This window comes from Vanessa cardui, chromosome 5 (assembly GCF_905220365.1).
Source record: "Vanessa cardui chromosome 5, ilVanCard2.1, whole genome shotgun sequence".
Lineage (NCBI taxonomy): Eukaryota > Metazoa > Arthropoda > Insecta > Lepidoptera > Nymphalidae > Vanessa > Vanessa cardui.
In genome coordinates this window covers 3,349,723-3,372,566 of record NC_061127.1, presented here as the reverse complement: position 1 = coordinate 3,372,566, position 22,844 = coordinate 3,349,723, and the positions used below count along the sequence as shown (strand labels likewise).

General features: G+C 31.4%; 1 protein-coding gene across 1 annotated transcript; it reads right to left on the bottom strand.

Moving 5' to 3' along the window:
- Positions 1-92: 92 nt before the first annotated feature.
- On the bottom strand, positions 93-22,145 carry LOC124529785. Its single transcript, XM_047103694.1, has 21 exons — positions 21,905-22,145; positions 19,570-19,772; positions 19,290-19,453; positions 19,085-19,222; positions 18,668-18,867; positions 16,281-16,416; positions 15,717-15,818; positions 14,886-15,107; positions 14,639-14,739; positions 14,403-14,571; positions 13,992-14,155; positions 10,858-11,060; positions 10,554-10,717; positions 10,347-10,484; positions 8,738-8,937; positions 7,690-7,825; positions 6,322-6,423; positions 2,822-3,043; positions 2,368-2,468; positions 2,123-2,291; positions 93-1,577 (listed from the first exon to the last, which is right to left on the bottom strand). Exons 2-21 carry the CDS (start codon positions 19,770-19,772, stop codon positions 1,411-1,413), a joined length of 3,201 nt encoding a protein of 1,066 aa, XP_046959650.1. The 5' UTR covers positions 21,905-22,145; the 3' UTR covers positions 93-1,410.
- Positions 22,146-22,844: the final 699 nt, after the last annotated feature.

The window sequence follows — 22,844 nt, the reverse complement described above, 5'->3', positions numbered from 1 at the left end:
ATCATGTGTTATAATACAGGCGACCAACGGGTACTGTTAAGCCCGAAGTGATAGAGGATAAAATGAAACAAGAGGAAGCCCTTTACGCCGTTCATAAAACTTTATTACTTTTGACTTTCTCGTCAGGTAATGGCCTAGTTCATAAGGCTGCAGCTGAAATGAAACTCCTGGTCAAGCAATTGAAAGGCATTGAGTTATTCCATCAAGAACATAGGTGTGTTTTTTGCATTGCGGTTACAAATTTTACCCATATTTTTATAATACGTAAACATCACTGATTGAGTGCTAAAACTAACATTTTTTACAATTTTTACAATAACCGACGCAGTAAAGTTTATAAGTATAATATTAATATTATCATGATTATTATTACATAAATATAGTATATAGTTTATAAGTTAAGTTATATAAATTATACAACACACTACTTATCAGTTGTTTTAGAAGTTAGTGTCAGTGAAAGTATGAAAAACAATTGAGTCTGTTCAGAATTCCTCGAACTTAATTTTCCGAGAACAGCAGTTTTTCCGTACCGTGTAACTTTAAACGCTCAATATCTACGGTTCTTCACTTTTCCTTTTTAATTGTTTTTCATAGTATCACAAAAAAGTATATAATCTCTCTTAATCAAGAGAAAATATAATTAAATGTTTTGAGTTAAAACATTATACATTTTAGACTAATTATTGAAACATTTGCATTATTTTATGCTATTTTAGTTCCGATAAGTGACGACGGAGGTGGCATAAAATAATACGAGTTTTAAAATTTGCTGATGTTTTTCGTAAATGGTATCCGATTCCTTATTTGAGTTTCATTAACTTCCATATAAAATGACTAGACATTTTACAATTTGCCTCAAAACTGTAGACATATATTTATAACATCCTGGAACAGTTGCAACAAAATATGCCAATTTTACGAAACAAAGCTTTTTTAACAAAAAACATTATTATATTATTAACTAATTTATATTGAGTACTTAGTTTTTTTTGTCATCTAATCATATCTTCCTAGACGTCTTTTGTTTTTATTTTAGGTAACATCAGAATGTAATTTTTAGAATTACTGGTGACTAACTTAATTGAACTTTAACCTTGAATTTTTTTGGGTATAGTTATTTCGTATATTGATACTGAGTTTAATGTTATTATTTGCAATAAATGGAAATAAATCACCATTTTTTATACTCTTGGGAGTTATCATTAATCTTACAGATACAGATTTTGCGTTTCGCTGAACCTTCATTCTATTCTATTGGCAAAATACTGACCGAAACAATTACAGATCATATTAATTTACGGTTAAGGTTGAATCTATGATAGCTTCTCATGGAAAGTAACGTAAATATTAATAAAATCAATTTATAGTACATCATATAATAAAATACTTTGACGGTGTCATAAAATTTCATTTACGGATTTTAAATCTAAACCAATATCCGCCTGCGAGTCTTATGTTGAAGGAATCGTTAGCAAACTTTCCAGAGGAGACGGTCTTATCAGATGGGTATATTTCAATATGCAGAAGAATTTTATATAGCAGGGCCTTTATTTCACATAGAGCAAATCTCGATCCTGTAAATAAAAATTATTTCACAAATTTTATTTCTTTTTTTAAATAATAGGCAGACGAGCTAATAGATTGTTTACCCTTAATAACAAGTGCAAACAATAGTATGGGCAATAGCCCATACAGAATAGTGATCAAATTAACAATTATAATTTCTTTTTTTTTATTTAGGTTGGAAGACGACCAAATGGGCTACTGGATGGTAAGTGGTCACCCATAGACAATGGTGCTGTTAGAAATACTAGTCCTTTCATCGCCAATGCGCTGCCAACCTTGGTAACTAAGATGTTCTGTCCCGTGTGCCTGTAGTCACACTTGAAATCGGAACAAAACAATACTGAGTACTAATTTTTGGCAGTAGAATAGCTCATGTTTGAGTGGTACCAGTAAAGAAAGCCGTTGAAACTTTACATCATAGGACAGTACAAGAATTTAAGAATTCAACACAAAGACTAACATCTTATGTCTTCCGCTTTTGTGGATATTTTACTTTTATTACTGCCGTTAATTGTTAAAATATTATGCATCACATAATTATATATCTGCTTACCAATGCAGTTCCTGGGCCCGAGACCGAAAGGCATGTAAGCCATTGGATTGATCTTATGCTTGTTTTCGTTTGAAAAACGTTCAGGATCGAATTTATAAGGATTGGGAAAGTATTTGGGATCATGATGGATACACCATACTGGAATCCAGAGAACCTCTCCTTTTCGCATCTGGAATTATAATTATTTCACTCATTTTAAATATTACACATTACATAAATGTCTGTACTTTTATATAAACACTTACTATAAAATCTTTTTCAGCCTTGTCATTAGGTTTTCCCAAATTGTAATCTTTGGTACAAATCCTATCCAAGGCTACTGCTGGTGGCCAAAGTCTGAGTACTTCTGAAAATTTAAAATATAAGTCTATAAAAGCTCCGTTTTGATTTTAATGAATTTTATTTACGATGCTCTTTAGGGATCTCTGAGATTTTTTTTACATTTGGAAGTTATCACGAATGTCATATTCTATGTATGGAATTAAGTTTTCAATTATCCGCCATGTTTGGTATAATGTTCTATTATCTCCTTCATTTATTACGTATTTATATTGTTTTTTTTTTAAATAAATATCGAATGCACTTCCATAGTCTCCAAAAAATTTAAGGCTAATTTGGATGGCACTTATGAAATTTTAGTTAGCTAGGGTTTTGTTTTAAATTGTACTTCTAGTTTCTTATAAATACTACTGAACTTACCTGAAGTTACCATGTCCATATACGTCATATTCTGAATGGAATTAAAGTCCAATTTTCCTCTATTTTTGGCATGGTGTTCCCTGATCTCTTTTGCTAGACGATCTTGGACCTCAGGATGAAGGGCCAGTTCGCGCAACGCAAAAGACATCGCAGTTGATACTGTTTCGAAGCCTCCGATGAAGAACAAAACTGCTTGAGCTACTAGATCGATGTCAGACCACGCTGGTGAAAAATTATATTTAATGAATTAGACAAAATACATTTAGGATAGAAGTTACCATTTCGTTTTAAATACCTTATAAAGGAACATACTATTGATGTATAATCTATATATATAAAAATGAGTTGCTGTTCGTTAGTCACGCTAAAACTCCAGAACGGCTGGACCGATTTGGCTAATTTTGGTCTTGAATTATTTGTGGAAGTCCAGGAAAGGTTTAGAAGGTAAGTAAGTACAATAAAAATGCTAGGAATATAATAGAAACAACGACTTTGATTTTCCTTAGAAATAGATTTATTAGAGAAATATCATTGATTTTCTATGATTATCGATGTTAGACAATAAAAGATTGATGTTTTAAAGTTGATTTTGCATTATTAAAACCCTTCGTTATATCTATTTTTCGAATCTATATATATAAAAATAAGAAGCATTTTTCAATGTCACTTAATAACTCAAGAAGGGGCCCACCAAAAAATCGGTCGAGTGGTTCTTCATTTATCACATTTTTTGTAACAAATGAATTCAATAAATGGCGGGTCATTTTGTTAATGGAGACTTTTTAGAACGGGAATTGTGCGGTCAAATTATAAGTGAATTAATACTCACTTATAATTTGACCGAATCAATCATCTCCCAGTTTCAATAGGTTAACATTTAAAAGTACAGCGTTTGCATTTATTTTCATATCTAAATACACAGAAAAAAGTAAGTGCCATGAATTTTTATTCGTATCGATTGATGGTTCGACCACAAACACAAAATTATATCTCGGGATGTGGTAAACTATATCATCAGTACATCGTTGACATGTATGCCAAAATAGAAACTGACCGTCTTAATTTTAATCGTTACAACCAAGCAAAATTAAGATCCGAAGAATATATTCATTTGCAAGATGCGATAGCGAATGATGCTAATGTAAATGACATCGGGCGACAGACTATATTGCCATCTTCGTTTATTGGTTGCCCACGACATATGAACGAATATGCACAAGACGCAATTTCTTATGTACGAAAAATGGTCGACCGGATCTGTTCATTACATTTACATGTAATCCGCAGTGGGATGATATTAAAAACAATTTATTTGAAGAACAGTCAACTGATCGTCATGGACATTACAGCACGTGTTTTTTCGGCAAAAATTGAAAGTAATTATGGATTTTATTATAAAATTATGTATAATTGGAGAGGTGATTCCATATGTACTCCATTGATTGGCAAAAAAGGGAATTGCCGCATGCACATGTATTAATTTGGCGGGTACATAATCGGGCGGGATCAAATCGATAACGTTATGCGGTGAGATACATATGAGTTCGTTATATCTATTTCTCGAATTTAATAATTTCTTCCAGTCGCAAAAGAACACCGATGTTATCAATTAACATCGATGTTTAGAGCTCCATAAACATCAAGTATCAGTGTTCGGTATTGATGTCATTATCAACGCCATAATCATGTTTTTGTACCATGGGTGATCCCCACTTTGTCAAACATTTGATGTTGCTCCCGTTATTCAGAAATCAAATTGAAAGATTCGTTATATCTTTGTAAGTACATATTAATTCACAGGTGGTACAAGAAAAACATTAATTTTAACTAACTTCAGATATTTACTGTCTATCAGATTATTCTTATCGTTTATTTTATTTTTATTCATTTATCGCCAAAAATAGCGCAATGGCGAAGACCCTACAGGTACAAATTTATTGTTTGGGACGAATGCACAATGGCCCTTAAAAGATCAGTGGAAGCACTGGAAAGTACGTTGAAAGATCTTCGTAACAACCAAAATATTTTTGGTGGGGCCATGATTCTGTTGTCAGGTGATATTCGCCAGACTCTTCCAGTTATTCCCCGATCAACTGTTGCTGATGAACTAAACGCATGCCTAAAATCATCAAAATAATGGCGGCACATAAAGATTCTCCAAATAAGATAATGAAAAACGTCATTGAGGCAACAATCATAAAGGGTAAATATAAAGGAAAGGATGTCTTGATCCCGCGTATACCAATGATTCCAACGGATTTACCATTCGACTTTAAACGTCTATAATTAATTATATTAAATCTCATTTCCCGTGCGCCTGGCATTTGCGATGACAATAAATAAATCGCAAGGCCAGTCGTTGGAAGTTTGAGGAATCTACTTGGAGTTTCCCTGTTTCGCGCATGGACAATTATACGTCGCGTGGTCACCACAAAACAAAACAAAAAAAATAGTTTATCAGAAAGCTTTAAATTGATTAACAGAGTGTATCGTTACTGTGTGTGTGTGTCAATATCAAATTGAACAATTTTAAATAGCCAGTATTTTAGACAAACTCTTTTTTGTAAGTATCAAATTGTTGTACATTTTCAGCAATATAAAGTACACAATATTTTAATAATAATATAACTTGACCACCTATATTTTACCTGTGTTGTATTTAGTGATATTTTATTGATTTGTATTGTAAATGAGTTTCAAATTAAAACTTATAGCCAGTTTACACTAAATGGTTTTGCAAACTTTATGTTATAAGGACTTAATCATAGCGACGTAGCAATTTATCACGCAATCTCATGATTCCTGTGTCATTGAAAATATAGAAAAAATTATTCAGTGTCGCTTTTAATGTAAGTATCAGTTATTTCACCGGTTTCGCTGCGTGCAATGGTTTCTATGCACATCACATTTGGACTAATTTAAGCATTTCGATTATGGCAGTACAAGGTTTGCCGGGTCAGCTAGTATTATTATATTAATGATGTAATATTAAGTTAATTAGATACTATGTTAGTTTGATTTTGATTATTGTGTTTTGCTTATTCGGGGGTGACATAGTCAATCTGTTGACTAAACTCCCAGGTATTATTAAAGAATATAAAATACATTTAGCATATCATTTTTTATAATGAGGGAAAAAATTAATCTATCTTCAAACAGCCCTGACATCCGGATAGATTTTACATACTTATGTATATGATAAATCTAGGAAAAAAATTAAAAAATCATTAGTGTACATCATCGTCATTACTATAAGTTTTTACATGACATTTACGATTAAATATAATCAACGTTAATTTAATTTAAGTATGATCATACAAAAAGATTTTTCACGAAACATCTTAGTTTATTATAGAAAACGCTACATTAAAAAATAACCTACGTCTGTGGATCGCATTTTAATAATATATGAATGAATTTAATATTTAAAAGAGGTATGTGAACATTTATATTTGATTGATATAATAATATTTTTCGTGGTCTTATTGGTGATTACAAACCTCTGTCAATAGTTTTCTTGCCAATAGATGATTCTTCAACAGTAGCAAAACCAGTATCGTGGCGACTGTCATCGCTACCCTTTTCTTCGTGTGACAATCGACCTGTTACAAGCAAAACAATAACTAAGTACATGATAGCAATATTTTAAAACTTACATTATAATATATATAGGTATCCAGGAGCTGCAATTTCTTGTTGTGTAAATGTTCAATCACTCAGATTTTAAAGTTTCAAGTTTAACAACGGCTTCTTTTAATTTTACCTCGGAACCGGGTGAGACAATGCTAGTTACAGTAGGACTGAAAGGGTGAGTTATGATACCATATACATTTAAATAATACCTTTATAAACAAATAAAAACAATATTTATAAAGCATAAAAACATTTTACTATGTTTTATTTCAATTTAAAGTTCTTTGTCCCTAAAAAAAGCACCATGTCTATGGTTTCTCTTCTATACTTTCTAATAGCAATTTATTGGAATCTGCCTTACATGCTATTAAATATACTAAACAGTCAAATCAATTTTAATGGATACAATTGCTCGTGCTCCCAAATTATCTATTTTTAATTTGAAAAGTTTTTGGTCCGCCCGTTCTTATTTAAAAAATAAATATTAAAGAAATACATGATTCGATTTTCAAATATTAAAATACAAATGTTATGTAAATAATAAAATCTAATCATCAATTTCAAAACATTAAATAATAGAGAAATAACATAATTATTAATATATTTGTTATCTCAAGTTGTTTGTTGTTTGATGACAAGTAGTCACTCAATAGATATAAGTGATAAATGTAATCGGCATCATGGCGTTTACGACCTTGAAATACGATTCAATCATAAACCCAAAACAAAAAGCGATCTAAATAAAAAAGGAGAAATAACGTGAGACACTCAGTTCTAATGAAGTGGCCTTTGCTATATAATATTATGTGTTTAATAACAGACACAATAAAATAAATAAATAAAACATTATTATTTTCATGATTACAGTTATGTAATAGGGGATAGATATTTAAGATTTACAGATTTAATAGGGAGGGGGGGGGGGGTAACTCGATATATTGACATTATCTACGAATATCTTGTTCACGAGAAATTCACCACCAACCAAAAATAGAAAACATGGTAAATATCCCTTTGTTTTAAATAAACGTATTCATTAAAACCTATTTAACAGAAAGAGATGGAGTAAAAGAGAAAGAACACTTAAAGGCAAAACGTTTTTGCCTTACGTGAGGTTTTCTTCCAGTTCACTCTGTTGTAATCCGATAAATATGATTTCATAAATAACATGAATGATTAAGACTTTAGTTAGTACGAATATGTACGTGTGTGTAATAAATCTATATAAACATTACCTTTCTTAGCTTCCATTAGCAGATGTATCATGTCAGGTCTGATAATGCCACGAGCATCTCTGTCTTTCATTGTGTTAAGCACCAGGTCGATAAAGAAATCTTTGGTTTCGTTTGAAAAGAGCGTTATTTTAAATATCTGGAAAAAGTAGCCAATCAAGAATGAGCATAATTTAAAAATATACATACAATTGAGCTGAGATGGCCCAGTGGTTAGAACGCGTGCATCTTAACCGAAGATTGCGGGTTCAAACCCAGGCAAACAGCACTATATATATGTGGAATCTCTCCGTAATGGAAGAGGGGGCCCTATCTCAACAGTGGGAATTGTACAAGCTGTTACTTTACTTTACTTTATATACAATTGTTTCGAAAAACACTATTTGAAATAACCATACGTTAATAATTGTCAATATGAGGTTATATTGTTTGTTTGCTAAGGCAACATCGAACCATAAAGTATGAGTTTCTTATCATTGTTTTCTAAGTATAGATTTCTGAAAGAACTAATACATACTAAGGTACATTATAAACGTATGTTTATAATGTACCACTTTAAGTTTATCATATACGTCATAAACATACTTAACTTTTTATAATTCAATGAAATCAAGAGCTCTTTAAATCGAGTTAGGAACCTTAAGTGTTTAATTTACTACTTACGGACTTACTTTATATAGCAAATATTGATATTTGAACTTCTAACTCAAACAAAATTGTATTGTTTAATCGCTGAGAATCAATATAATGTCAATACCAAGTTGAACGAGATTCTTAACAACAAAAACACAAAACGTTTTATTGTTATATTTACAATGCGAAATATAATAAGCGACTATATTGAAGAAAAATAAAATAGTCCCTATCAAAAGTATATTTGTTAGAATGCCAATGAAATCGAGAAGGCGTAATCTTACATTAAAGGTGATGAATGTTACAAAGAGTCAATAAACCACGTGTTACTTTTCTGTTAATGAACCTATATATCGTATATAACTAAAATGAGAAGACGACTGGGGATCATGTTGCAAATTATAGAATATAAACACACCTTAACAAGAAATGGGCAAGCAGACAACGTGAAGAAAAGCAACATTTGTCTGAATTTGAAGGTAGAAGCAGATTTGCCCATTTCATAGAACATATTTTTCTTTTCTGTTTGTGAGTCCACCTTTAGACCAAATGCACAGGACGCGATCACATCGGTAGCAAATCGTGATGTCAAATCTTTGCAATCCACTTCGATGTAGCCTGTAACATTGAACAAAAATATAATATGATCATGATTGTTTTTTGTACAGTCTCTAAGTCACAATGTCAAAATTAGAATATAATAATCAGTATTTCCTCCGGCACTGATCTGAAATCACAATGACCGGGTTGAAGGACAGAGTAGGATATATAAAAATGTGTTAATACTCATGATATGATGAAATAACAACGACAACAACGTCGGCCTGTAAATTTTCCACTGCGGGGTAAAGGCTTCCTCTTCCTTTGAAGAGAAGGTTCGGAACATATTCTACCACGATGTTCCAATGTGGGTTGATAGAATACACATGTGGCATAATTTCTTTGAAATTAGACACATGCAGGTTTAAACACGATGTTTTCCTTCACCGCCAAGCACGAGATGAATTATAAACACAAATTAAGCACATAAATATTCAGTGGTACCTGCCTGGGTTTGAACCTGCGATCATTGGTTATGCACGCGTTCTAACCACTGGGCCATCTTGGCTCTTATGATATGATGAAACGACAATTAAATATAACATGTGAGATATTGGTTACTGAACCGATCTGCTTATGTTTTCTAAGAAATTTAACACTGAATTTAATAATTTCGAGATGTTGGAATATTTGTCACTCGTTATGTAAATAACTGTTCCTGCTTAATACTAATTACATAACAAAAAAAAATACATTTCATGGACTATGGTTGTTAATGTATTACAATTTTGATACTTTTGCCATAGCGAATATAAACTATTCTTGCGTAATATTGCGAAAATAGTCAACCTCAATTGTAGGTTAACCCCGATCCTTAGCACGAATGCTAGTCTAAAGTGTATAGTTATAAAATACTATTGTAAAGTTTCAATTGGAACAGTAACTTTATTTTTGTTATTATAAGCCCGGTTATGTTAATCTTTTATTTATTCTCTGGTATTTGAATAAACAAATTATTAATGTTGTAAGTAAGATCGTGCACTCTGCCCACACATAACGCAGCATTATGCGCAACATGATTTGAACACTAATGATGATTAATGCATCTGAGATTTTTAAACTGCATTTAATCGTTGTTATTCGAATTCTGGGATTATTACTTATCAATGACAAGATTAAAATGTAAAACCTAACTACTAGTTCAAATATTTTTTTGGGAATCTTTGCATAAAGTACCATTCCAATAAATAAAAATTTTAACAAAAAGAAAAACCGACTTCAAACAAAACACTATTTTAAAACAAATGAATATGCACTAAAAAGTAATAAAAATAATTGCGTATTCAACATATTTTTTAGAGTCCTCCTAAATAAAATGAAATTAAAAATATTAGAATACTTAAAAGTCGATTTACGATTATATAACGTAGTTATAGTTATTGGTATATTTGGAGCCTACTAGAGTAAATTTAATGTCATGAACTTGCCCTCTTCTTCATTGATCTTCTTCTTTAAAGTTCTTATCATCTGCTCTCCCACTTCCTCCATAAATGGCACCATTAATTTTATCTTCGAGCTCGTGAATGCTGGGCTCAAAGTTGAACGCATGTCTTTCCATTCCTGACCTATTCATACATAAAATTGGATTAAATAAATCGAATCTATAAAAAAATATCTTTAAATTACACTCAAACCTTTCAATGAAAAGAGATTTCGTCCGAATAGAGGCTCAACTTTTTCATCTGTGAATCCGCGATGGTCGAGGAAGTATTCGATGTCTTTAACTGTTACTTTCTTAATCAGCTCAAGGTCATGTATAAATATCGTAGGCCTCAGGAACTCAAATCTTCCAACGAACCTTAAACATGACGACATTTATTAATTACATCCCTAAAGCTATATTTCTGAAATTACTGTAATAATTAAGATGAGTATATAAAGGGACACTCCTTTGTGAATATAATTCTAATAATATCTGAAGGTGTCTGATTATCAAACCTTTCGTTAGGAAAAGCTTTGTATGTTTTATCAAAGTTCTCAGTAAAATGGTCCATCCGAAACGCCACTCTCACCATATTCCCAAAGAAGGGAACCACTTCCATATGTTTCACCCCATAATCTCTAAACCTGGAGTACGTTTGCCGAAAGTACAGATTAAGAACAGCGACTAACACGGCGCTCCATATTAAAATATAGATCATCTGAAAATTAAATAAAGCTGTAAACAATTATCATCATCAGAAAAGTATTAATTTGGGTGAAAATGAACCTTCTTGAATTGACAGGTAAGTTATGAAAAATAAAAATTCATGGAATTCATAGAAGATGTGGTTTGGTATAAAAAATTAAAAGACTAAAAATTGTATCTTCAAATTTACTTATAGTACTCAGTATTGTTGTGTTCAAATTTAAATGAAAACAAAGAATGCAAAAGAGATTTATACTGCCATACAAAAAATATTTTTCCGAATTGATATGTTGTTCACAAGTTCATCAGATCTTTTGAAGATTTTGGAAATTACGTCGATACAATACATTTCATAGTCGCCTGACCTGCAAGATATTTAAAGCCAACAATCGGTTTTTTTGGATGCGGGTATTGCGGACTAGCCATCGTGGAAATCTTTTGGGGTAGCCTTAATCAAGCAGTGGTTCTGGCTAACGTGATGATGAAGTTAAAAACGCTTGAGCTTAAACCAGTGAAATATTAATCAACTCAAACAGGAAATATAATTTTATGTCCTTAAAATTTCTATTGGAAGACATGAAAGACGAACATAAGTAGGAACAATTGTGTTTCATAGGCAACAATATCAAATAATTACTACCTGTTTTCTGCTAAATCTAGAAAGAATTTTGTAACAGATTATAAAAATAATTATCTCCTTTTAAATTTCCTTCTTTTGATCACTTTTTTTTACATTGGTTTTACTATTTTTTTATTTTATTAAAATTACAAATATTTCTCAATTTAACGAAGTTTATGTTTACCCTATACAGTCATCATATTTTCTTTTTCAGATAAAGATAAAAAAACTGCTCAAAAACATATTGTTATTTGAAACGTGCACACCAAATTGCATTACTACGTTTGACTGCACTTTTTGCAAGAGACAACTTGTAAATGTTGTGTGTGTATTACAAGTGGTAGGGCTTTGTGCAGGCCCGTCTGGGTAGCTACCACCCACTCATCAGTTATTTTACCGCCAAACAACAGTACTCAGTATTGTTGTGTTCCGGTTTGAAGGGTGAGTGATCCAGTATAACTACAAGCACAAGGGACATAACATCTTAGTTCCCAAGGTTGGTGACACATTGACGATGTAAGGAATAGTTAATATTTCTTACAGCGTGATTATCTGTGGGTGGTGACCACTTACCGTCAGGTGTCCCAGATGCTCGTCCGCCTATACCATAAAAAATTTTGCAATACAAAACAATGTTAATCTTTTTCGTCCTATATCCATGTTCGAATTCACATTTGTTTAAAGGAATTACACAATTAAAAATACTTACGACGTCTCACTTTGTCTTAGGTAATTTGTATCGTAACTAAAACAATATATCATGAGTAAATAACACGTGCTTATTCTCTGATACAATACAATCAACTGTGATAAACATACATTAATAATGTTGTTTAAACAAAAATCAATTATATACATACATAGATGTTAGTCAACACACTTGTACAATTATTATGTGATTTATTGGTTTTGTTCCTTGGTAGGTGGAAAGTACAGGACGGGTTAAAAAAATTTAACTCAATAAATACGTTTTATGACAATTTATTTTGTAAGTAAATATTAGGAATTTATTTCACAATTAAACATAAACAACAGTGATTAGAAGTTAATATTATTGGTACATACATACATGTACTAACTGTATAGAAATGGATTGTGTTAAAGATTCTAGGATCTAGGCTCGAGGGACGGGTCAAAACAGTTACTAGGTTTTCTTATCATTTGTAGTACTTAGTGTTGGAAAACTGTTAATATGACAAACCCTCTAATCGGAAAGCTCAAACAGCATGTCAACAGTTTTCTAACTACATTAAATTGTTATCAGTTAATGATGATGATACTTGATTTCTCAAGACTTCTTCTCCATAGAATCTACATTCTTAACTGGTTGCGGTTTAAAAATATTTCGTCTTGTAAAATGAATATACAAATATGCTTGTAAAAACTTATTCGAATAAATAATGTTATGATTTTTGGTTTCAAAATAATTTCTATAATTTATAATTAAATTTAAAGTAAAACAAAAATATTAATCGGAAAGTATTTTAAATATTTCCAATATGTTATTTGTTTTTGTTCGTACCGGTCAAGGCAATTTAATAAGCCTTATTCGTGTATCTACAGTGTTTAGAATCCGTCAAAAGTATTTTTTTCCTTGATAGTCACTTAGTTTTTAGTTTATTGAGTTTATAAACGATATTCTAAGTTTTCAATTTATTCTCATCATATCATAGAAGTAAATATCAGTAGTCTTTAACTTTAGGCCATGATTGTAATTTTGATTAACAGCGCCACAGGTGGTGAAAAATAGAACTAGGCCATAAAATTTGCCGCTGCATTTTGTAAACGCTATCCGAAACGTTATTTGGGTTTCATGGACTATCACAAAACGACGAGGCGTTTTACAATTTGCCTTCGGCATTTCACGATCCAGCGAGCGTTTGCAAACAGACATCGCGTTTGTGACGAATTATATAATCTGTGAAAAACTTTGACGGGCTCTGAGCCTAAGCTGAATTAAATAGCAGAAATAATTTTATTTAAATATTATAACTACCTAATTTTGAGGGTTTATTACATGTGGGCTAGCCAACTCATTAAATTTCAAGTCATTCAAATATGAGAAACAATTTTACTTATAAATAGGTATATAAAATAAATGAAAAATTAACACGCGAATTTTAGAAATATGTCAACTTTTCTTTATTTTTGGCTAATTTTGTTACAATTTCAAAACTACTAACAAAAACCATCAACTGCGTGAAAAAATAAGGACTCAATTTGCAAATATATATCTTATGATATCACTCTTTATATTAACTTTGAGTATAATTTCTATTTAAGTTAATTTATGTTAACAAAAAAAAATTGTGTTGGAAATTTTCAGTCGCGGATTTTAAATCTAAGCCAATAGCCGCCTGCAAGTCTTATGTTAAATGAATCCGTAGCTAACTTTCTAGAGAAAACTGTCTTTTCTGATGGGGATACTTCAATGTGCAGTAGAATTTGATATAACAGAGCCTTCATTTCACACAGAGCAAATCTTGACCCTGAAAAATTACAAGGGAATAAATAAATTTAATATTTAAACACAAAATTTAAATATATTCCTTGTACAAATTAAAATTTATTGTAATTAAATATTATTTAATAATGAAAAAAAAAACAATAAATGATTACTTAGGTTAGTAGATTATATTTTGCATATTTTTGTCCAGAAATAACCTTATCTGACTTAGCATTACTCTACATTAACAACCCTAGTTTATGGAATAATACTTTAAAAAAAAATCTTACCAATACAGTTCCTCGGCCCAAGACCGAAAGGCATGTAAGCCATGGGATTGATCTTGTGCTTGTTCTCATTAGAGAATCTTTCCGGGTCGAATTTATTAGGATTAGGAAAGTATTTAGGGTCGTAGTGGAAACACCATACTGGAATCCAAAGGAGCTCTCCTTTTCGCATCTGAAATAGTTAAATATTGATTTTAAGTGGAACACAATTAGTCGTAGTGGTGAATTTGAGAACTTACAATAAAATCGTTTTCAACTGTCTCGTTTGGTTTGCCCATGTTGTAATCTTTCGCACAAACCCTTTCCAAGGCTAGACCAGGGGGCCACAGACGAAGGACTTCTGTGGAATTCAAAATATCATGAGCTACTTATATCTACTATACTATCATTTTTAAAACTCAAAAGTTTATGAGGAATTGGCTTTAGTTAGCTAGGATTTTGTTTTAAATTGTACTTCTAGTTTCTTATAAATACTACTGAACTTACCTGAAGTTACCATGTCCATATACGTCATGTACTGTATGGAATTAAAGTACAATTTTCCCCCATTTTTGGCATGTTGTTCCCTGATCTCTTTTGCAAGTCGTTCTTGGATCTCAGGGTTGAGGGCCAATTCTCGCAACGCAAAAGACATCGTGGTGGATATTGTGTCGAAACCCCCGACAAAGAACAAGACAGCTTGGGCAACGAGATCGATGTCAGACCACGCTGGTGATAAATAATAAAAAAAGTTATTAGTTCAGTAGTTACATCGAGAGGAGAACATTGAAAATGTTATCGTCGATAATTACCCCGATTGTCGTTATCCAACCTTTAATATCAATTAAACCTAGTATATTTGGAGGAACGGAGTCGTCCAGATACAGAAACCAAAATATCATATTTATCTATACTACAAATGCACTCGTTAAAAATATTAGATGTGTTTTCGTGTCACGGCAATGTTGGTATAAACTCTATACATATACCTCTGCAGTATGTAGGAAAATCATCATACGTCATTTATCTTATAATTTTAAAACCTCCCTAATAACGCTGGTTACTCTAATTTTTACCTGTATTATTTTAGATAGTTTACCCGTAGGTAAATGAACTATCTGATGGTACAGTAAGTAATTTTAACCATTACGAACATGACCAATGCCTTTAAGGTAAACGTTGATACAGTCAATAGCTCAAACCGGAATACAACGATATTGAGTAAACGATACTGTTTGGCGGTAGAAAATCAAATGTGCTACCTACCCAGACAGACGCATGCACAAAGCTCAAGCACTAAGAAAAGGAAGTTCCTTTTAAAATGAATAAAATACAAACCTCTATCGATAGATCTCTTGCCAATAGATGATTCTTCAACAGTAGCAAATCCAGTGTCTTGGTAAGTGTCATCGCTACCCTTTTCATCGTGTGACAATTTACCTTTAAAAAAAAAAAGATTAATAAAAGAATAATAAATAATCATCAAGCATAATATGTAATATTTTAAATAATAATCATAATAGGTATTATGTTACGATCAATTATAAGATCAGTATACGCATACTGATCTTTCCAATTAATATTTGATTTACTTACACTATAAAAACATTGTACTGTGGTTATTTTTATTAGTCAATAATAATATATTATTACCATTTTTAAAACATTCGATAATATTAAATTCGAAGTTATTACTTGCCTGTTCTTAACAAAAAAATGTTAGCCCAAGTATATTCATTAATATACACCCATATATTAAAAAGATATTTATCGTGATAGTATGAAAGTTGAATTAAATTTAAATTTAACTATCAAGACACCTCACATAAAAAGACATTCAATAATGAACGTTGACATTCTAATAACAAAATTAACGATGAACGCAAGAGAAATAATACTTACCTTTCTTAGCCTCCATAAGCAGATGGATCATATCAGGCCTGATAATGTTACGAGCTTCTCTGTCCTTCATTGTATTTAGCACCAGGTCAATAAAGAAATCTTTAATTTTGTTCGAAAACATCGTTAATTTAAATATCTAAAAAAAATACGCCGGCCATTAAAAAGTAAATCAAATTCAAGATCTAGTAAAATACTCTCGGACTTTCTCATTTCCACTATCAACTTTGTGCCGTTATTGTTTCTAGATATATATATGTCAATTTGACATCATTGACTTAAAAAGACTACACATAAATCTGGACACTTATTACATTATTCTTATATGCAAATCTATTTTTTATCAACCGACTTCCAAAAGGAGGAGGTTATCAATTCGTTTGTTTTTTTTTTTTTTTTTTTTTTTTTTTTTTATGTTTGTTACCTCATAACTTTTCACTGGGTGGACCGATTTTGATAATTTTTTTTTTGTTTGAAAGGTAGTGCTTCCCGTGGGGTCCCATTTTTTTTATTTTTTTTTCCGATGATGGTATCCATGTGAAAACGACATAAGTCTTAAATTTGCATTACATGTATGCGCGACAAATAGGTGAATAACTGAAAATCACGTTAACCAATTTTGATAATTCTTTTTTTATTATAAAATATATACTTCAAGGGTAATTTGGTGAAAGTTTGGTAAGGTTCTGAGCACAGGATCTATGACAAAGTAACGGAACGGAAGGGAACGGAACAATTCTGAGGAGCACGTTAGCGATACTCGGTCGAATCTTTTATTTATAGGTTATTTGGATATTTGAGTCACCTTCCGTAATGTGGTTATGTTTATGTAATTATCATAGTCGAATATTATAATCAACTAGCTACCCACCCCGGCTTCGCACGGGTGCAATACTGATACTAAATATACTACAGAATTTGTTTATATACGACATCACATCGCAAACTTCTAAAATGATCAGTGTTTCTTTACTATATTGTTCATGTATTATATACACAAACCTTCGCCTTGAATCACACTATCTTTTAAAAAAAACCGCATCAAAATCCGTTGCGTAGATTTAAAGATATAGGGACAGAGAAAGCGACTTTGTTTTATACTATGTAGTGATGGAACTCCTATGCGGCTCGCAGTTAGGGTGCGATATGGGGCAGAATTTCTTACTATCTTTAATCAAATTTTGTGTATGTGATGTGATGTCATATGATGTACGAAATATAGTTGGTCTTTTTCAAAGTTTTTTTGCTGAGTTCGATTACAGCTCTTTCGAGGGATCCTTGTAGTTTACGCCGCGTGACGTATTAAATCCGCATTTTCGAAAGTCTATTTTTGCTTTATTCGCAAGTTTCCTTTGAAATTGTCCTCGAAGTAGTTTCTGACTCATATAAACGGAACGCTTAATCTATCGTATTAAAAAAAATAGTTAGTCAACATCAGCTTCACTTAAAATCAAAAAATAAATAAAATTTTAACAAAAAGAAAAACCGACTTCAAACAAAACACTATTTTAAAACAAATGAATATGCACGAAAAAGAAATAAAAATAATTGCGTATTCAACATATTTTTTAGAGTCTTCCTAAGTTAAATGAAATGAAAAATATTAGACTACTTAAAAGTCGATTAACGATTATATCATGTAGTTATAGTTATTGTTATATTTGGAGTCGGTGTCAGCCAACCCTATACTATATCTATCAAAAAACAATACGAGAATACTTTAAGAAATATGTACATAATATGTACTTACAAATTACCTTTTACACAATAATATACTGGATCAATCAAGGGGCTCGTATCGCTTCTTTCTTTTGATTGTTGGGGCAAGGGCACCGTGGCTGACACCGGCTCCAAATATACCAATAACTATAACTACATGATATAATCGTTAATCGACTTTTAAGTAGTCTAATATTTTTCATTTCATTTAACTTAGGAAGACTCTAAAAAATATGTTGAATACGCAATTATTTTTATTTCTTTTTCGTGCATATTCATTTGTTTTAAAATAGTGTTTTGTTTGAAGTCGGTTTTTCTTTTTGTTAAAATTTTATTTATTTCTGACTTATATCAATAATATTACCATAATATTACTGATATAATATAATATGCTGATATTGTATTCTTACGGTATAAACTTTGGCTAGAATGGTTGGACCATGTCTGTACATAAAAGCCCAGTAAGTATTATTCTTGGATCTGAAGGAAACCTCGTAAGGAAACCTGCATGTACATATTATGTCGTATGGATTTTTTCCAAATTTCTTTGAACCAAGCAAGCAAATACTGGCGCAACGTAGCATATTACAAAGGCAAAGATTCTCAAGAAAAAAGAGAATTTTTGTCCAAATAGTGAAATAGTAAATTATCTGTAAGGCTTAGAGGCACACCTTAATAAGAGATGGACAAGCGGACAGTGCGAAGAGAAGAAACAACTGTCGCAGTTTGAAAGTAGAAGCGGCTTTGCCCATCACATAGAACCGATTTTCTTTTTCCATTTGTGAGTCCACCTTTAGGCCAAACGCACAGGAAGCGATCACATCAGTGGCAAAGCGTGATGTCAAGTCCTTGCAATCCACATCGATGTAACCTGTTACATTAAATTTACAAGATTATCTTCACGCACTCACAGTCACACATTTGAAAACTTTCTGGTCGAATTTTATTCAGGGTTGCCAAACTATAGAAATATATAGCACAGGAGATATAATACAGTATAGGCGTATAGGCAAACACAAATTGAATCTATATTCATTCACTCTTATGATCTGATGAGCCGAGAACTAGATACAATTTCATCAACATACCGTCTGATTCCTCGATCTTCTTCTTTAACGTTCTTATCATTTGTTCACCTACTTCTACCATGAAGGGTACCATATGTTTTATCTTCGAGCTCGTGAAAGCTGGGCTCAAAGTTGAACGCATATCTTTCCACTCCTGACCTATTTATACATAAGACTATTAAAAAAGTTTAATTTTGAAAATTGTATTTTAAAATTAGAATCAAACCTTTTAATGAAAAGAGATTTCTTCCAAACAGAGGCTCAACTTTTTCGTCTGTAAAACCGCGATGGTCGAGGAAGTATTCGAAATCTTTAATTGTTATCTTCTTAACCAGCTCAAGGTCATGTATTAATAACGTAGGCTTTGAGAACTCATATCTTCCAACGAACCTTAAAAATGACAATTCATTAATTAATTATTTAATGAAGAACTAAAGTTTCTATACAATGAACATGATTCCATAGATAAATCTAAATATATTTTAACAAGTATGTTTTCATCAAACCTTTCATCCGGAAAAGCTTTGTATATTCTATGAAAGTGTTCAGCTAAATGTTCCCTCTGGAACGCCAATCTTGTCATGTTGCCGAAGAAGGGAACCACCTCCATATTTTTCACGCCATATCTACTAAACCTGGAGTACGTTTGCCGGAAGTACAGAGTAAGAACAGCCAGAAGCACAGCGCTCCATATTAAAATATATATCATCTGAAAATAAAGAAACGCATCATTTAAAAAAAGGGAAGTTTGTTATACAACATCACGTATACGTCATATTATATATTTTTAACTTAATCTAATTTTTGCAGAACAGCCATGTGCAGAAAAATGAAGAGGTTTCATAATTACAATTTATCAAATTAAAAAAAAATCTGAGAAAGCAAAAATAAAAAATAATGGTAAGAGGGTGGCGCTATGGCTGTATAAATAAATCTTATGTAAAACTTGCGAACAGACATAGTCACATTACAATGAAATTTAATCAAAAGAAAAAAGTTTTCAAAGTCGCAAGCCAGTGTCAATTAATATAAAAACAATTTTAGTATAAATGAAACAAAAAACATAAAACAACAAATAGTTTTGTACGATGATCATTTTTTTAGGTAATAAATTTTGTTTATCAATTAAATTAAAACCAACTAGCAAAGCTATATCGAACAATAAATCAATACAATACTATATGAATCGGAATTTATAAAATAGCTGTTACAGTAAGTGGCTTTTTTTGAATAAGCGCAGTTAATCAGAGTAATGTATTTACTTTGTGTATTTTCATTTAAAAAAAGGTAAATGTAGTAACATTGTTTGGTTTTAAAACACATTTCATCGATTCTTATTTGTTTCATTTTATAGATTCGTATTTTTCATGCTTTTATTACTTCTACAGGCGTGCTGTTCGTGCGTTGTTATATATACGTACTCGTATATAGATTATATCAATGTGGAGTCTGTAGGTTTTTTTTTTTACCGAAAGTTCAATTATTGTTTGTCAGGACATATCTATCCGACTTCTTCGTGTTTTACAGTTTTAATTTACATTTTTATTAAATATAGTCATTACAATTATCAAATTTTGTATATATTTGTAACTTCTTTCTATTGTTACCTTTCTACAAAGAGAATTGGTTTCATTAGTTCTTAGAGATGAAACTTCTTTATGGTCAACAGCTTCGATATTAAATTGTGTATAAAATATGAGACAACATCACATACATTACTCTGATCCCAATGTAAGTAGCTGAAGCACTTGTGTTATGGAAATCAGAAGTAACGACGGTATCACAAACACCCAGACCCAAGACAACATAGAAAACTAATGGTAATCTACATCGACTCGGCCGGGAATCGAACCCGGGACCTCAGAGTGGCGTACCCATGAAAACCGGTGTACACACCACTCGACCATGGAGTTCGTCAAAGCTTAAGTAGCTAGTAGTAAGCTATAGTATTTCATTAATCACAGTTTTTTGGAACGTAGTTTCTTTTACTCGGCCTACAATAGAGGGTACTGGCAATCGTTACTTTAATCGTTTTTTAAAGATCATATAAAATTAAAAAATTAATCGTTCTTTTATTTTATTTTTTTCTCTTTGTTGACAATTATGTTTTTGGTTGTCTGGTTACTTTGCAATCGGTGTATGTAATATTCGATATACATAGCGATTTTTAAATTACTAAAATTACATTACATAATCTAATACATAATAAAATAAACAAATGAAAACTATAATTAATGATCATTATTCATTATTGTAACCTTGTACTCAGGTTACACTTATAGTACTTGTTTTTTTACTGAACACTATCATTGATTGCTTTGATGATAACTATGTGTTTAATATAGTTACTAATAATATATAATCTTTTCCTAATTGATTAATACGTTGCTGGGCTAGCGTTACTCTTGTACTTATCATACTGTAAAATATTATTTATATTATTTACAAATTGGATGTAATGTTCTCGTGCGTCGACCGATAAGACAAATAATAATGTTTTTTTATGAAACAAAAAATTAAGATTTTATTACAAACAAGTTTATGATATACTAGCGACCCCCTCCGAATTCGCACGGGTGCAAACTTCAAATTAGAAACTTCCAAAATTATCAGTGTTTTTTACTATATTGTTTTACTATACACAAAAATCTTCCTTTCGAATCACTCTACTTATTTATTTAAAAAAATCGCATCAATTACCGTTACGTAATTTTAAAGCATACATAGGGACAGACAGCGGTAAGCGACCTTGTTTTATACTATGTAATAATAATGATAAATTGATTGTTACTTTGATTTTAAAGTAAAAAATATTAACAAATTAAAAAAAACAAAACTTACTTTAATCTAACACGTCTAGGACGTCAAGCAGGGTGAAAATCGCAGGTTCAATCCCGAGCACTTGCTTTAAGTTTTCAAGGCCCCGCTTTTTGATTAATAGTATTAATTTTGTATCGAAACCTATCTATTATTACAGTCGTTATGTGTAGATTTAAATAAATACTTACGATGTTTTTCTTGCTTGATACTTTTGAACTGATATCGTGATATAAACAACACACGAATAAATACGTCCTTATTCTCCGAAACAGTGTAATCAACTGAGACATAGACACATAATTATTAAAATCTCGTCTTCGCTTATAAGTTTCATTTTAAAATTTACCTACTCGTTTCTACCTAGAACAATATATTAAACTACAAAATAAATGGATATGTAATAAAACTGTCGATTTTAATTAAAGCTATTTGCTAGTACTACACGACGAATTTTAATATAAGCTATAAGCTATTAAAAAACTATTTTAATTGAGAAAAAATATATGAAATCATTGGTTCCGCAAAATCTCTTTCCTTGGTAGGACTTTGTGTAAGCCCGTCTAATCAAACCACTCACTCAATCAAGTCACTCATCAGATTTTCTAACGCTAAAAAACAGTACTCAGCCAGTGTAACTAGCACAAGGGACATAACATAGCATCTTAGTTTCCAAGGTTCAGGAATAGGTTAAGGAATGTTATACTTCAAAGCCATTGTTTATGGGCGGTGGTGACCAATTACTTACATAGGTGGCCCATATGCGCCAACATATGCCATAAAAAACTCTACTGTCATATATTGTAGAATAAAGATTTAGTTGTGAATCCAATATACACTAATTCTATCATTATATATTATAACCTTTGTCAATATTGTTATTTCCTATACACGCGCTGTGCTATGCAAAACATCACATGTCAAATAATACACGGCTTAGTGATGAAACTGAATATTGCAGGGC

Excerpts from the sequence above, each read along its gene's own strand:
- LOC124529785 (XM_047103694.1), bottom strand. The coding sequence starts at position 19,772 with ATGATATATATTTTAATATGGAGCGCTGTGCTTCTGGCTGTTCTTACT. Across the intron at positions 14,572-14,638 it reads CAGTTGAAAACGATTTTATT|ATGCGAAAAGGAGAGCTCCT; the intron begins GTAAGTTCTCAA and ends TAACTATTTCAG. Across the intron at positions 3,044-6,321 it reads CAAGAAAACTATTGACAGAG|CGTGGTCTGACATCGATCTA; the intron begins GTTTGTAATCAC and ends ATTTTTCACCAG.